The 13,593-nt window shown below is 39.3% G+C and overlaps 1 protein-coding gene across 1 annotated transcript in view; it reads right to left on the bottom strand.

Annotated features, from left to right (window-relative positions):
- rims2b (regulating synaptic membrane exocytosis 2b) overlaps positions 1–13,593 on the bottom strand; it is a 73,223-nt gene that overhangs the window by 14,250 nt on the left and 45,380 nt on the right. The window contains exons 14-21 of the mRNA XM_053228288.1: positions 10,038–10,168; positions 9,401–9,572; positions 6,645–6,798; positions 6,374–6,400; positions 5,035–5,103; positions 4,449–4,584; positions 4,250–4,333; positions 1,845–1,916 (exon numbers count right to left, since the gene is read on the bottom strand). Of these exons, the coding sequence (XP_053084263.1) occupies positions 1,845–1,916; positions 4,250–4,333; positions 4,449–4,584; positions 5,035–5,103; positions 6,374–6,400; positions 6,645–6,798; positions 9,401–9,572; positions 10,038–10,168 (845 nt within the window). The remainder of the gene's footprint in view (positions 1–1,844; positions 1,917–4,249; positions 4,334–4,448; positions 4,585–5,034; positions 5,104–6,373; positions 6,401–6,644; positions 6,799–9,400; positions 9,573–10,037; positions 10,169–13,593) is intronic.

Below are 13,593 nucleotides of genomic sequence, written 5' to 3'. Positions count from 1 at the left end.
GAAACATCTTTCTATCTCACAGTGCTGTTAAATTTGTTCAGAAGGTGTTGATTAACTTTCTATAACAGCAGCTCTGATAGTCGTGCAGCTGTAAGTCACGGGTTTATATTAATGTGCTGGTTCTAATACGTTATCGTTTCTATAGTAACAGCTCATTCACAGGGACTCGTACAGTGGACGCGCCACATAAACGGATTGAAATAACGTGTGTAATAGTTTTCTGTAAGGAGACATGTGTGTAACATTTATGGAAGGAGTCTCCAGTTTCAGCGCTTTGTTACAGTCAGAGGAAAAGCTGTAACTTTAAGTCTGCCAGCATCTTCAGCAGGACAGAGGAGTTTACGCTTCTTTGTGGTACCTTCAAGAGAGATAAGAAAGAGCGTCTGGTGAGGGAACGATTATTTATAGCTGCTATAACGTAAGCGAGAACAGGAGCATGCTGTTTGGTTATTATTTATAATGATAGTTTATTGTGAAGTCTGAAGTTGAAGAAGCAGTGAGAGAGCCTTTCACTTCTCATTTCCATTGTATCCTCTACAACATGAGGCAAAGTTACTTTTTCCTCAAAAAATTAATAAGCACAAATAAAAAAAAATCATACTTGCTGGACCTTCAGGATCACATGTGATTATAAGGTGTGGCCACTTTCTCCTCACCCAGTAAAAAGCTCTCTCATAACAGATCCTAACATAAACTGTCCAAATAGGCACCACAAGCTAGTCTAATCAACAGAACTATCCAAAACCACTAACACACAGAGCCACCGTGATTTAGCTACCTCTCCAAACTACCATAAGCCCTGTCCGAGTAGCTTCGGGTCGTCTTAGCTGAGCGTAACAGCTTCAGTGCGTCTTCACGATAGATAGGGTACATGGGACTGCAAGGGTCACACACACACACACACACACACACACACCAGAACAGCATCAGCTTCCTCTAATTACACACATGAAGTACTGGAATAAAGATGTTTAAATTTTTTGTCATAACTGTAGGTTGCATAGCATTTACTCCCTGTTATGTGCTGTTCAAAAATAAAAAAACTGAAAAAAAATATGGCTTAAAGTGAACAAATGTGTAACAATTCCCATGAGAAGTTATGAAGGGTAAGGTTGTGGGTGGGGTTACAGGGGCGGGTTAGCATCTTTACCTTTCCTTACGACTTCATCTGTATAAAATCCAACATCACTCTCTCTTGTTTCAATTTGTACAAATTATTCTTAAAATTGGATCAAAAAGGAGGACCGTTTTATTCAAAATATTCTTTAATAACTAAAGGTTTGGAAAAAAAAACAAATAAAATTGAACACTGTTACTGTCTGAAATAGGTATGCGAAGGTTTTAAATGTAAATAGCAAGTGTATATATTTTTCTTTATACCTTTTAAGAGATTTATTTATTTCTTTAACTAGTTCATTTATTCATAAATGCACTCAAACACACTATGGAATGTCATTCATGGTCAATATTAAATACACAAATATGGCACAGAGGAGACGCACTGTAATCAGAAATGTTGCTTATCTCAAGGTTTAAATTTTTTACAGATCAAAATTATAAATTAACTTAAAGTGGGTTGTACGTGTTGGAGATGGATGCTTGGTAAGCTTATCCTTCAAACCCCGAGCATGTTTTCTTTAAATACCCGCATAACCCGATTCTGAATGCAAGGAACTTTCTTGTCCAATAAAACTATTTCAGAGATTACTGTGTTTGACAGAGTGTCCTTATGTATTAGTGTGTAAACAAATACTTCCTGTTGACAAACTGTCAGTCATCTAAAAGCAGTTGGGGGGGCGGGGTCACTATCCATCCTGTCAGCGTAACTCTCAGCTAAAATGTACCTGTGGTCCTGGAAAGGCGTATCGATGGTGTGATATCTGGTTCGGACTCGATGAGGGTGAGTGACTGAGTTTCTATGGTCGCAGAAACAGAGAACAGATGACTAGAGTGAAGAAAAAACTCAGAACAGAGTCAGAGAGATCTGGAGAAAAGACAGACTGATGAATGAAGCAAACATAGGAGAAAGAGATGAAACTGAGATGTCACATGACCCCAGTAGACTAAGCCCTTTAGGCATTTTTTGTATAGATGAATATTTATGGGTATTGTATACAGCAGCATTGTCTTGTTATTGGTACATTTCTGCTCCTCAAAGCATAAACTAAGTACATTTACCCCTTAGGTGGTATTTAAGCTCTAGTTACAAACTTTAAATGAGTTTTAAGATTAAAGGAAAAGATAGACTACCTAATTAAGACTTCTTCCATCTAGTTATTTTGAATGATTTTATTTTGCACACAGTATATCTTTTTGTATTTTACTTTCCCTTACTTCTGCTTTATTCATGTTTACTAACTTCTCTGTTGACTGAATTATCTGCTCTCAAACTTCTTATCCACACCCGAACTCATTCTCTCATCCTTAGCTGAAGCAGGTCAGTGCTTTCATTTTTACTGAACAGAGATGTGGAATTGTAGTTTAGATCAGGAGTGGATGTTAAGACCTCAAAGGTTTCTCCAAATTTAATATAGGTTATATATATATATTAGTAAAGGCTGTACTAGCCTACGCACGCTAAACACAGCGACAAAATCAGCTCCCTACATTCTTGATTTCCTGTTTCTGTTTCATACATCGTGCAGGAGGTGGACAAAAATAACGTAAACACACAGCAATATACACTATATGACCAAAAGTACACTTTTGGGATGAACTGGAACACAGTCTGCAGCCCAGACCTCCTCGACATCCCAACATCAGTGTCTGACCTCACTAATGCTCTTGTAGCTGAATGAACACAAATCCCCACAGCCTCGCTCCAACATCTAGTGGAAAGCCTTCCCAGAAGAGTGGAGCTCATTATAACAGCAAATCTGGAATGGGACGTTCAGCAATCACATATGGGTGTGATGGTAAGGTGTCCATATACTTTTGACCATATAGTGTATTAATATCAAGGATGTAATAAAGAGTAGGGCAACTCTTTGCTTCCAGAACACCTTTATTCCTTCTTGGAACAATGTCCTACAAGTCCTAAATGGTTTGTGGTGGGATCTTGGACCTTCTTAAAAGTAGAAAACGTTCTTGTTCTTTGAGGGATGAAGAAGGTGGAGATCAACTGGGCAGTGAGAGTTCCAGAACTTGCCCTAAAGCTTTAATGATGTGTAAATCTGCTAAATGGAGAGGCCATGGATGGAGCTTCAGTTCATCCTGGTGTTCATCAAACCAATCTGGAATAATTTCAGCAGCACGTGTGGAGTCATTATAATAATAGAGTATGGGAACATCATCAGTAAAGCATGTTTGCACCATTGTCTGGTGGCCATGAAAAGCAAACACTAGACCTAAAAAGGTCTCTAAGTTGGTGGCCAAACCATTATTGAAGGCAACTTTGGCTTCCTCCAAATACAAATCCATCCAGATGTCAAAAATATGGAAACACGTCAGGCCATATTACTTTCTCCACAGTGCTCAGGGCTCCAGGCTTAGTGCTCCTTACAGCTTCACACACTGGAATTTTTAAATAAACAATTTCTGAATTCCATCTTTGTGAAGCTCATGACATTGTTTTAGAGTTGCTCATTCAATTCGGTGTGTAACAATTCTGTGGGACCGTGTGGGTCAGAATGAGGATCCATATGTGAAAACATTATCTAAAAATCAAGGTCAAGAAGCAGGCCATGGTCAAAAACACAGCTAAATATAAACAGCAAGGCCAAGAGTTAATCCAACGAGCAATCCAGTAAAAGGCAAGGGTCCGATAATAAGGCAATACAGCAGTCAGCATGAAACAAAGGCTCAGAACCAACACACAAACAAGAAATGGCAAGACTTCGCATGAAGTTCATTAACTCGGAAATGTTTGGAAGAGGCAGTGCTAGTACTCTCGATCTCCGCTGACAGGGAAGGGAAGTGTTCTGAGCGTTCACTTGCGACCACTGATCCATCTTACTCGTGCTGTTTGTCCATGATGTTTGACATGACTTCTGAGACCCTTCCTCTTCAAACTTTAAATAATTTTCCAGTTTTCATGACTGCTGTTCTACCTCTTACCATTTGCCCTCTTTCAAATATCATAGTGCATTTTCTAAATATTTAACACAAATAAACTCTCCTGAGTAACTGTAACTGTATTTTAGTCACGCCTCCTTTTTCATTTAGTGTTTCTGTTATTTCATCCACCTCCTGTAGTATTTCTTAGTGAACAGTTCATCGGGTGATATCTAGAAGCTTGCTGAAAACATACCTATCAGGAGAATATCGGTCTTCCGAGAGTCGATGTCGAGGCCCATAATGCACCGGTCCTCTCACGCCGTGATCTAAACTCCGACTGTGACAGACATGAAGATGCAAGAAGATAGAAAAGAAACAGGAGACACAACATGAAGCTAGATGTGTGTCGGTTAATTGTTTTTATCTGGACTGTGTGATTAAGAGCTCTCTACCTGTGAGGAGGAGGAACGCTGGGAGAACGAGAGCGATTGCGCATCACATCCGATCGAGAGCGATGATTGGACGACATGACCTGCTCAGGAACGGACAGAGTGGAGCTCTGGAACTCTCTGCCATTGTGTCGGTAATCTAAGGAAATATTATTAAATTATACCAGTCCTAAAATATACAGCTGCAATGATCAACAACAAATAACAAATAATAACCAAAAACTGGGTCAACAAGGGCGGGGCTTAATTTAAATCAGCCAAATCACAAATGAGGCTAGATCAAGTTTGCGCCTGGCTGATTAACTTAAGCTCCACACTCGCTGAACACCTCTCACTCGGCAAAACCAGGACGTGAAGGTACACGCAGTGTTTCAAATTAATGCTAATATCAAGATTATTATCAATTATTCATTAATTACTCCTTGCAACTACCAGCATGTCATATGACACTTGACACACCTGCACACAGCAGTTTAAAAAGAGCTTTAAGGAAAAAAATAAGAGAGAAAAAAGAGAGAAACAGAGAGATGGAAAGTCTGGAAGAAGAGACAGGAAGAAAGTGAGAGAAACTGAGAGAAAGTTTTGGTACCTGGTATGACGCCAATTCCGTCCTCGCAGTCGTAGTCGGAAAACTCGCTGTCACTGATTCGCTGTGATCCTGCCAGCAGAGGGATAAAAGGATAGAGAGAGAGAGAGAGAGAGAGAGAGAGATAAAGGGATAGAGAGAGAGAGTGAGGTGAAAAGTTATGCAGGACTGGAAGAACAGATTATGTTCGGTGTAACTGAGCTAAATATGTCTGATATCAGTGTAATCAGCTGAATTCACTGCACACACACTTTATTTATTTTTTTATTTTTATTATTAATTCATTAGGGATTTAATTTTGGCCATTTTTTTTAAAATGCAGTCTTTTTTAAAAAAAAAATTAAATTCCCAAAATTAAATCTCTGTTTTAAATCCAACTGTTCCTGTTTGTTACTCAGCACACTAAAACATAATGTCAGTTTAACATTCAAATTTGGTTTAGGTTTGTTTTTGTAATATTTTTTAAAAACTTGACCAATATGAAATATTTTTTTACGGTGCAAAACAACCAGCTGATACTGTTTCATATCATGAAAGATTAAAGAGTCAACAAAGGTTTTCATTCAAACTGGATTCACTGATATGACTCAGTTAAAGAGCAACAACAGCAGCACGCATGAACATGCATCAGTCCATTGCTTGTTATTAAAGTACTTATAAAACGTATCAAGGAACTGCAAGAGTCTTTCGAACAAGAACTTTACAGTCTGGTGGATTCAAGTGGAAAACTTTCTATAGTTTCCAAAAATAGTTTGAATTTACAAGAGCGTGTAATTAAGTTGTGAATAAAATCCAGCTCTGTGAGTGATTAGCGCCCCCTAGTGCCGATAGTGTCTCATAAATGCGTTTTATTTTTCTAGAAAACATTTAAAAACACATTATTGCTACTATATCAGCATGAAGTCCACTGATACCAATAACTCCGTAGAACTTTAATATCGGCTGATAAAATCAACGATAAAATCCATTTGATATATTGGTCAGGCCTTAAAAAACGCTCATACACAGCAAATATCAGTCACAAGCAGTATCATGGACAGTGCGTCAGGCTTGGGGAGTATTCGCTGGAAACAAACACACACACACACACACACACACACTATGTAGGCAATTAACATTATAAGCTTTATGAGGGCACAGCAGCTCTACTTTACAAAGCCTGTGTTAGTATTAACACACACACACACACTGCAAGCTGTAGTAAACCAGAGCGAGCTGCTGGAGAAGATGGTGGCTGAGTGAGAGAAGGAAAGAGTGAAGGAGAAAACTGAGAAAGAGAGAGAGAGGGAATGGTAGAGGAAGGATCACATGCGAGCTAAACTCAGTAACAGTGTTGCGTTACCTGGGCCGTGATAATATGAGCCTTTATCTGCGATTGAGTCAGTGTGGTGATAAAGAATGTTTTAAAGGAAGTAAAACACAAAAACATGCATTAGCAAAAAGAAACACCACTGGAGTGAACTACAAAGAAATCAGAACTGCATTCGGAAGTAAAGCACTAGTCACATAATGGTAGATCACATCAGTGGAGTCTGTAAGTGTGTATATAGTGTGTGTCCCTCTAGGTGAGTATGTTTACGTGTGTGTGAGGGGAGGATGTTGTGTGTGCGTACTCTGTAGTCTCCGTGTCGGACTTTCTCCCTGTATGAAGCGTCTCTGCATGTACGGTGAAGGGTTCGGCAGTGGCATGGAGGAAACGTCATGCGTCTGGAGTTTGTACCAATGAGGCTGATCATCCAGCAGGGCCGTCTCCAGCTCTATTAAAATCTACACACACACACACACACACACATGTGCACAACCATTTAGACCATGTGTCCTGTCATTCTTTTCATTTCAGATTAAGCCCACTTTCAATCTCAACCCTATCCTCAGAGAGCATACTGATCCTCATACTGATCCCTCGTATCAATCCCTCATACTGCATCCTCATAACTTACCATTATAACATACCCTCTTACCATACCTTCATATCACACTCGTAATGTACCATCATACCGAACCTTCATACTTTATACCTGATACCATACCCTGAAGTGTACCCTCATACTGTACTCTCATACCCCACCCTCATAGCATACATCTATACCATTCCCTCATACTGTACCCTCATACCCCACCCTCATAGCATACATCTATACCATTCCCTCATACTGTACCCTCATACCCCACCCTCATAGCATACATCTATACCATTCCCTCATACTGTACCCTCATACCCCACCCTCATAGCATACATCTATACCATTCCCTCATACTGTACCCTCATACCCCATCCTCATAGCATACATCTATACCATTCCCTCATACAGTATCCTCATACCCCACCCTCATAGCATACATCTATACCATTCCCTCATACTGTACTCTCACACCCCATCCTCATAGCATACATCTATACCATTCCCTCATACTGTACTCTCATACCCCACCCTCATAGCATACATCTATACCATTCCCTCATACTGTATCCTCATACCCCATCCTCATAGCATACGTCTATACCATTCCCTCATACTGTACCCTCATACCCCACCCTCATAGCATACATCTATACCATTCCCTCATACTGTACCCTCATACCCCACCCTCATAGCATACATCTATACCATTCCCTCATACAGTACTCTCATACCCCACCCTCATAGCATACATCTATACCATTCCCTCATACAGTACTCTCATACCCCACCCTCATAGCATACATCTATACCATTCCCTCATACTGTACTCTCATACCCCACCCTCATAGCATACATCTATACCATTCCCTCATACTGTACCCTCATACCCCACCCTCATAGCATACATCTATACCATTCCCTCATACTGTACTCTCATACCCCACCCTCATAACATACATCTATACCATTCCCTCATACAGTACTCTCATACCCTATCCTCTTTCTATACACTTGTATGGTCCCCATAGTGTCTATTCCACAATCTCATACCCTACCTTCACACTGTGCCCTCATACTGTACTATTATTCCGTACCCTCATACTGTCCCCACACTGTCTACCATAGTACCCTACTCTAATACTGTACTCTTATCGCTTACCCTTATGCCCTACCATCATACAGTATCTTCATACTGAATTTACAACCCGTACCCTCAAACTTTCCCTTCATACCCTTCTCTCAGACTGTGCCCTTATACCATACACTCATACCCTACCTGCATACTGTTGACTCATACTGTACCCTAATACTGTTGACTCATACTGTACCCTCATACCCTACCTGCATACTGTTCCCTCATACCGTACCCTCATACCCTACCTGCATACTGTTGACTCATACTGTACCCTAATACTCTACCTGCATACTGTTCCCTCATACCGTACCCTCATACCCTACCTGCATACTGTTGACTCATACTGTACCCTAATACTCTACCTGCATACTGTTCCCTCATACTGTACCCTCATACCCTACCTGCATACTGTTCCCTCATACTGTACTCTCATATTCTACCTGTATACTGTTCCCTCATACTGTACCCGCATACTCTACCTTCACACTGTCCCCTATACTGTACTATTATTCCGCACCCTCATACCCTACATTCACACTGTATCTTCCTACTGTACTATTATTCCGCACCCTAATACCCTACCTTCACACCGTACCCTCATACTCTACCTTCACACTGTATCTTCATACTGTACTATTATTCCGCACCCTCATACCCTACCTTCACACCATACCCTCATACCCTACCTTCACACCGTACCCTCATACCCTACCTTCACACTGTATCTTCATACTGTACTATTATTCCGCACCCTCATACCCTACCTTCACACTGTATCTTCATACTGTACTATTATTCTGCACCCTAGTACCCTACCTTCACACCATACCCTCATACCCTACCTTCACACCGTACCCTCATACCCTACCTTCACACTGTATCTTCCTACTGTACTATTATTTCGCACCCTCATACCCTACATTCACACTGTACCCTTATACCCTACCTTCACACTGTACTCTCATATCCTACCTTCACACTGTCCCCTATACTGTACTATTATTCCACACCCTCATACCCTACCTTCACACTGTACCCTTATACCCTACCTTCACACTGTACCCTCATACCGTACTATTATTTCATACACCCATACCCTATATTCACACTGTAATCTCATTCTGTACCCTTATACTCTAGGCATATACATTGTTTGTGTACCATACTCCTATAGCTTACCCTTATACAGTATCCTCATACCCTACCTGTTTACCCTTCCCTCAGACCTTACCCTTATACCCTACCCCATACTCTATTCTCAAAAAATACCCTTTTCTCAAACTGTACCCTCATATCTCTCCCTCGTACTAAACCCTTACACCCTACTCACCTCTCCAAGGAACTCGCTCTCCTCCTCTCGAACCCGTGCCTGGTCCCACAGTGTGATCTCCAGCATTCGCTCCCTGAACTCACGCCTGTGCACGGGCGAGTACATGAACGTCTGGTTCCACTTAGGTTCTAGTGACTTCTTCACTGTTTTCGTTCTTCTTTTGCTTTTATCACTGAACAGGAATTAAAATAAGGGTAAAGTTTAACATCCTAACATGTAAAACATCACAGCCATGCTGCTGCACAATCTGTTCATTTCTCTTGATTTCTCTGGTTACATAAGGATTAAATGGTTTCAGCTTAAGACAAGTAGGAGAGAAAAGGAATATGTTGTCATGTTCTTCTGTTTATTGTTTCAGTGTTTTCAAACTCCTTTCTTTGTCTTATTTCCACTGAGTCCATCGTTTTCGAATTTTGGCTTTCCTGCCTTGCCCCTGCTTTCCCTTGTATAACACTGCGCTGGATATTTACTACAAATTAAGGATAACATTTGCGATCTGGATTTGTTTCAACTGGATCACTGTTCATATTGATAACTGAGGTGAAAAGAAGATCTAATTGGCATTTTAGCATAAATGTTACAATTATAATGCTACAAATTCCTGGAACAGGAACTCAGGAACTCAGAATCTCTGCACCTTCTGTCAGGAAGGAAGTAAATTTTGACGTAGGGGTTCCTGGGACGGCCATCCTCTCGAGCAGGCAGGTCTTTGGCGCCCAAAATGGTGACGATGAGTTGGTGTCCCACTTTGTCGTACCAAAGCTTAACCTTTAAAGAGAGCAGAGGTGAATTAGCATGTCTTTGGCTGGAGGCAGGACTTGTTCACCTCCCAGATAAGGCACCGCATGCATACCGCGGCTTTCTAAAAGAAGTTACAGATCCTAAACACACACATTGAGCTATTTTACTACGGGTTTATCACTGCTTAATTTCCTACAATCGTAAACTAGAACGTAATGCAAGCGGAGATACTAATCCTAACACTACCTACATGTACTGAGATTTTAACTAGAAAGTCATACTGTGCAAGTCTTATGTTAGAAAGTGTTACAGGATCTAGCAGTTTAATGACTGAAAATTTCACAAGGAGATTTCTCGAGGTTTTCTAGATGAAGATGAACCTTCCATCCAGCTACTCCTATATTCCCCAGTTATGTTCCTTGAGTTACCTTGAACTGCACATTATAATATTTTTCTTTCAGAAAGAAAATAGATGCATTAGAACAGAAAAATACTAACAGGTCCAGAATAGGAGATGTGAGCATTTTCTTCAGTTAGTGCTAAAAAATAATAAAAATATCTGTTCAGCAGAGAAGCTCCAGTGTCTGTGGCACCCTGGGATGCATGATGGGTAGAATATTATACTCATTCAGCACCGCTATGGCCTTTGACCAATTAAACACTGATTTTCCACGTGTTTCAGTGGAGAAGAAGTGGAAACTGTTCCACTTGAAAATTCATCAGTCTGTGTCTCCTTTTCTTATGGATAAAGAAACTGTTACAGTATTAAATCTTTAGCTTGCTAATGAAGAATTACATTAGTACATTTCTTCAGTAGCTGAGTTAGCTGAGTTTTTTTTTTGCTCAATTCCACCTCCTAGTGGAATAATAGCTCTTTTTTCCAGCTCTTTTTTCAGTTACTTCAAATCAATTACGGACCACAAGACAATTCTGATTTACGACATGGATTATAAATTCATTTGGTGGGCTGGATTAGAACCTTTATCAGGCCGGTCCCGCCCCATGTTTAACACCCCTGCTTTAACCAATCAGGGTAAAAATACATCTCTACTTGCAATTTGGAATGCTCCGCTTCTCGCACTGGCATGAACTGCCAAAACTGCATTTTGAGGCGTGGCTTTGGAGGGAATGCTTAGATTAGATGTTGAGTCTTAAAACCGCTAGCTTCGACTAACGTCCACCAAAATCACAGAATATACCTTTACAATAGCAGTAGTGGGACTCTGTTATCCTCATTAATAAGCTGAAAAAAAAAAAAAGTAAAGTGTGCAGTACATGGGGACTGAAGGCACAGAACTGGAAAACAGTGAGCTAGCAAAATATTCCAGTGATGTATTTCATAAATCAGTCTTTCCATCACCCAATATGGAGACCTGAACTCACTCTAACACCTAGAGACACTTTCAAAGCCTGACAATCCAACTCAAAGGCATAAAAACAAGACTGGCAAAAGGAAAGGATCAAAATAAAAGAGAACTTAAAAAAAAAGACAAAATGCTTGAATAGGGTGCATGATAAATCCTCTTTTTTTGGGAACTGACATTTGGAAAGAGCTTTGAAAGTCTTAATAATCCACTCATGCTTAATTTACTCATACACTCACTATGAGTAAACTACAGCCTTATATCTACAGAAAGAAATAAAGAATTTTAAAGAAGGGGCAAAAACCAGAAGACCGCTACAAAGTTCCTGAAGTTGAGCAAACATCTGTGATTTGAGAAATTCTGAGACTTCACAGAATTTGCCCATCCTTTGTGACAAATCGCTAAAGCTAAAAGAAACACGGCTCTATAAATCTATAAAGTGAACACTGCTCTAAAAATAGTCCAGAACTAATGCATGCAGCAAAGCAAGAGAATGCATTCTGTACAAACTAGAGCAATCCAGGCTGCTTCAAACGTGAAAAAAAAAGAGTCAAGGGGAGGAAATTCAGTGCAAACAAATTGTACCGTTTGATTTCTGTACTGATTTGACTACTCAATCAAATCAAACCAAATTATTCTTCCAAGTGAGCAACTTCTGACAGTAACATCAAGAATTTCCCAGACTGCACTTAATAAAATGAATGTGCTCATTTGGAGAAACAGGCTGCAGTAGTGTTTGCATGTAGGAGACTGAAAATAGTGATTTCAAATGAAATAACAATGTTGTTATAAAAGAGACGTTTAATTTCTCTTGGTACAATTTGTTCATTTCGTCTTTGGGCTCTGGAGCTACAGCCAGGTCTTCATTGGAAAATGCAGTTTCATGTTGAAAAATGGGACTTTACAGCAATCTTCTCATTGCAACGTGGAAAATGGAGTTTTCTCTTATATTAAAATTGCATGCTATTTCAACACAATATAAAGTGTGTGTACTTTAAGGGGCATTGCAGAAATTTGATATACATTATTTTCTGGACTGTGAGTTGCACTGCAGTCAGTGATAAATGTTCAAAGCTTAATGTTTTACATGCACTGACCTGAGGCTTTGCCTTAATTAATAACTGAAGTGTGTGAAGTTTGGTTTGAATTTTTATATTTATGTACTATAAAATAAACAAAGCAAAAATTATAATATACATGCAATTGTATGTCGCAGTAATGCCAGCCTCAAAAACACGATAGTATCTTATAGTCCAGAAAATAAGGTAATATCTTACAGTTTTGAAATAAGGTAGTATGTTATATTACTGAAAATATGGTAGTATCTTATAGTTTTGGAAATAAGATGGAATATCATAGTGAATCAAAATATTATAGTCAAATAACTATAATCAAATGTTATAGTTCTAAAAATAAGGTAGTATCTTATAGTGCAGAAAATTCTGTAGTAACTTATAGTCCTGAAATTAGATGGTATCACTTAGTGAAGAAAATTAGACAGTATTTCTTAGTCCAGAAAATAAAGTATACGAATCTTATAGTGAAGGAAATACTGAAGTGTCTTATAGTCCTGAAAATAAGGTAGAATCTCGTAGTGCAGAAAACGAGAGTATCTTATAGTCCTTAGAATAAGGTAGTATTTTATATTGCAGAAAATACTGTAGTGTCTTAGAGTCCTGAAAGTAAGGTAGTATGTTACAGTCCTGAAAATAAGGTAATATCGTATAGTCTAGAAAATATGGCAATATATTATATAATGCAGAAAATACTGTAGTATCTTAGAGACCTGCAAATATGGTAGTGTTTGCCTGTTTTAAAATGAGAGCAAGAGAGGAAAAATCCTGTTTCAAGTTGCAAGGAAAAGAAATAGTTTACGTCCCATTGCAATTCTGAATCAAACCATTTAAAGAGACTTTGTTAAATAGGTAGTAGAGAATTAAAATCCTAATATGAAAGACAACAAACATTACAATCAGAAAAAGTGCTGTTTGTCTCTTTAAACTCCTCAGTGCAGGTCAGTAAATCATGCAGGCTCTTCCAGACCCTCAGCAAGATGGAGTTTAATATGTAAAAAATGATAATATTAGG

Source organism: Pangasianodon hypophthalmus, chromosome 23 (assembly GCF_027358585.1).
Source record: "Pangasianodon hypophthalmus isolate fPanHyp1 chromosome 23, fPanHyp1.pri, whole genome shotgun sequence".
Classification (NCBI taxonomy): Eukaryota; Metazoa; Chordata; class Actinopteri; order Siluriformes; family Pangasiidae; genus Pangasianodon; species Pangasianodon hypophthalmus.
This window is presented reverse-complemented; position numbering and strand designations above follow the sequence as displayed.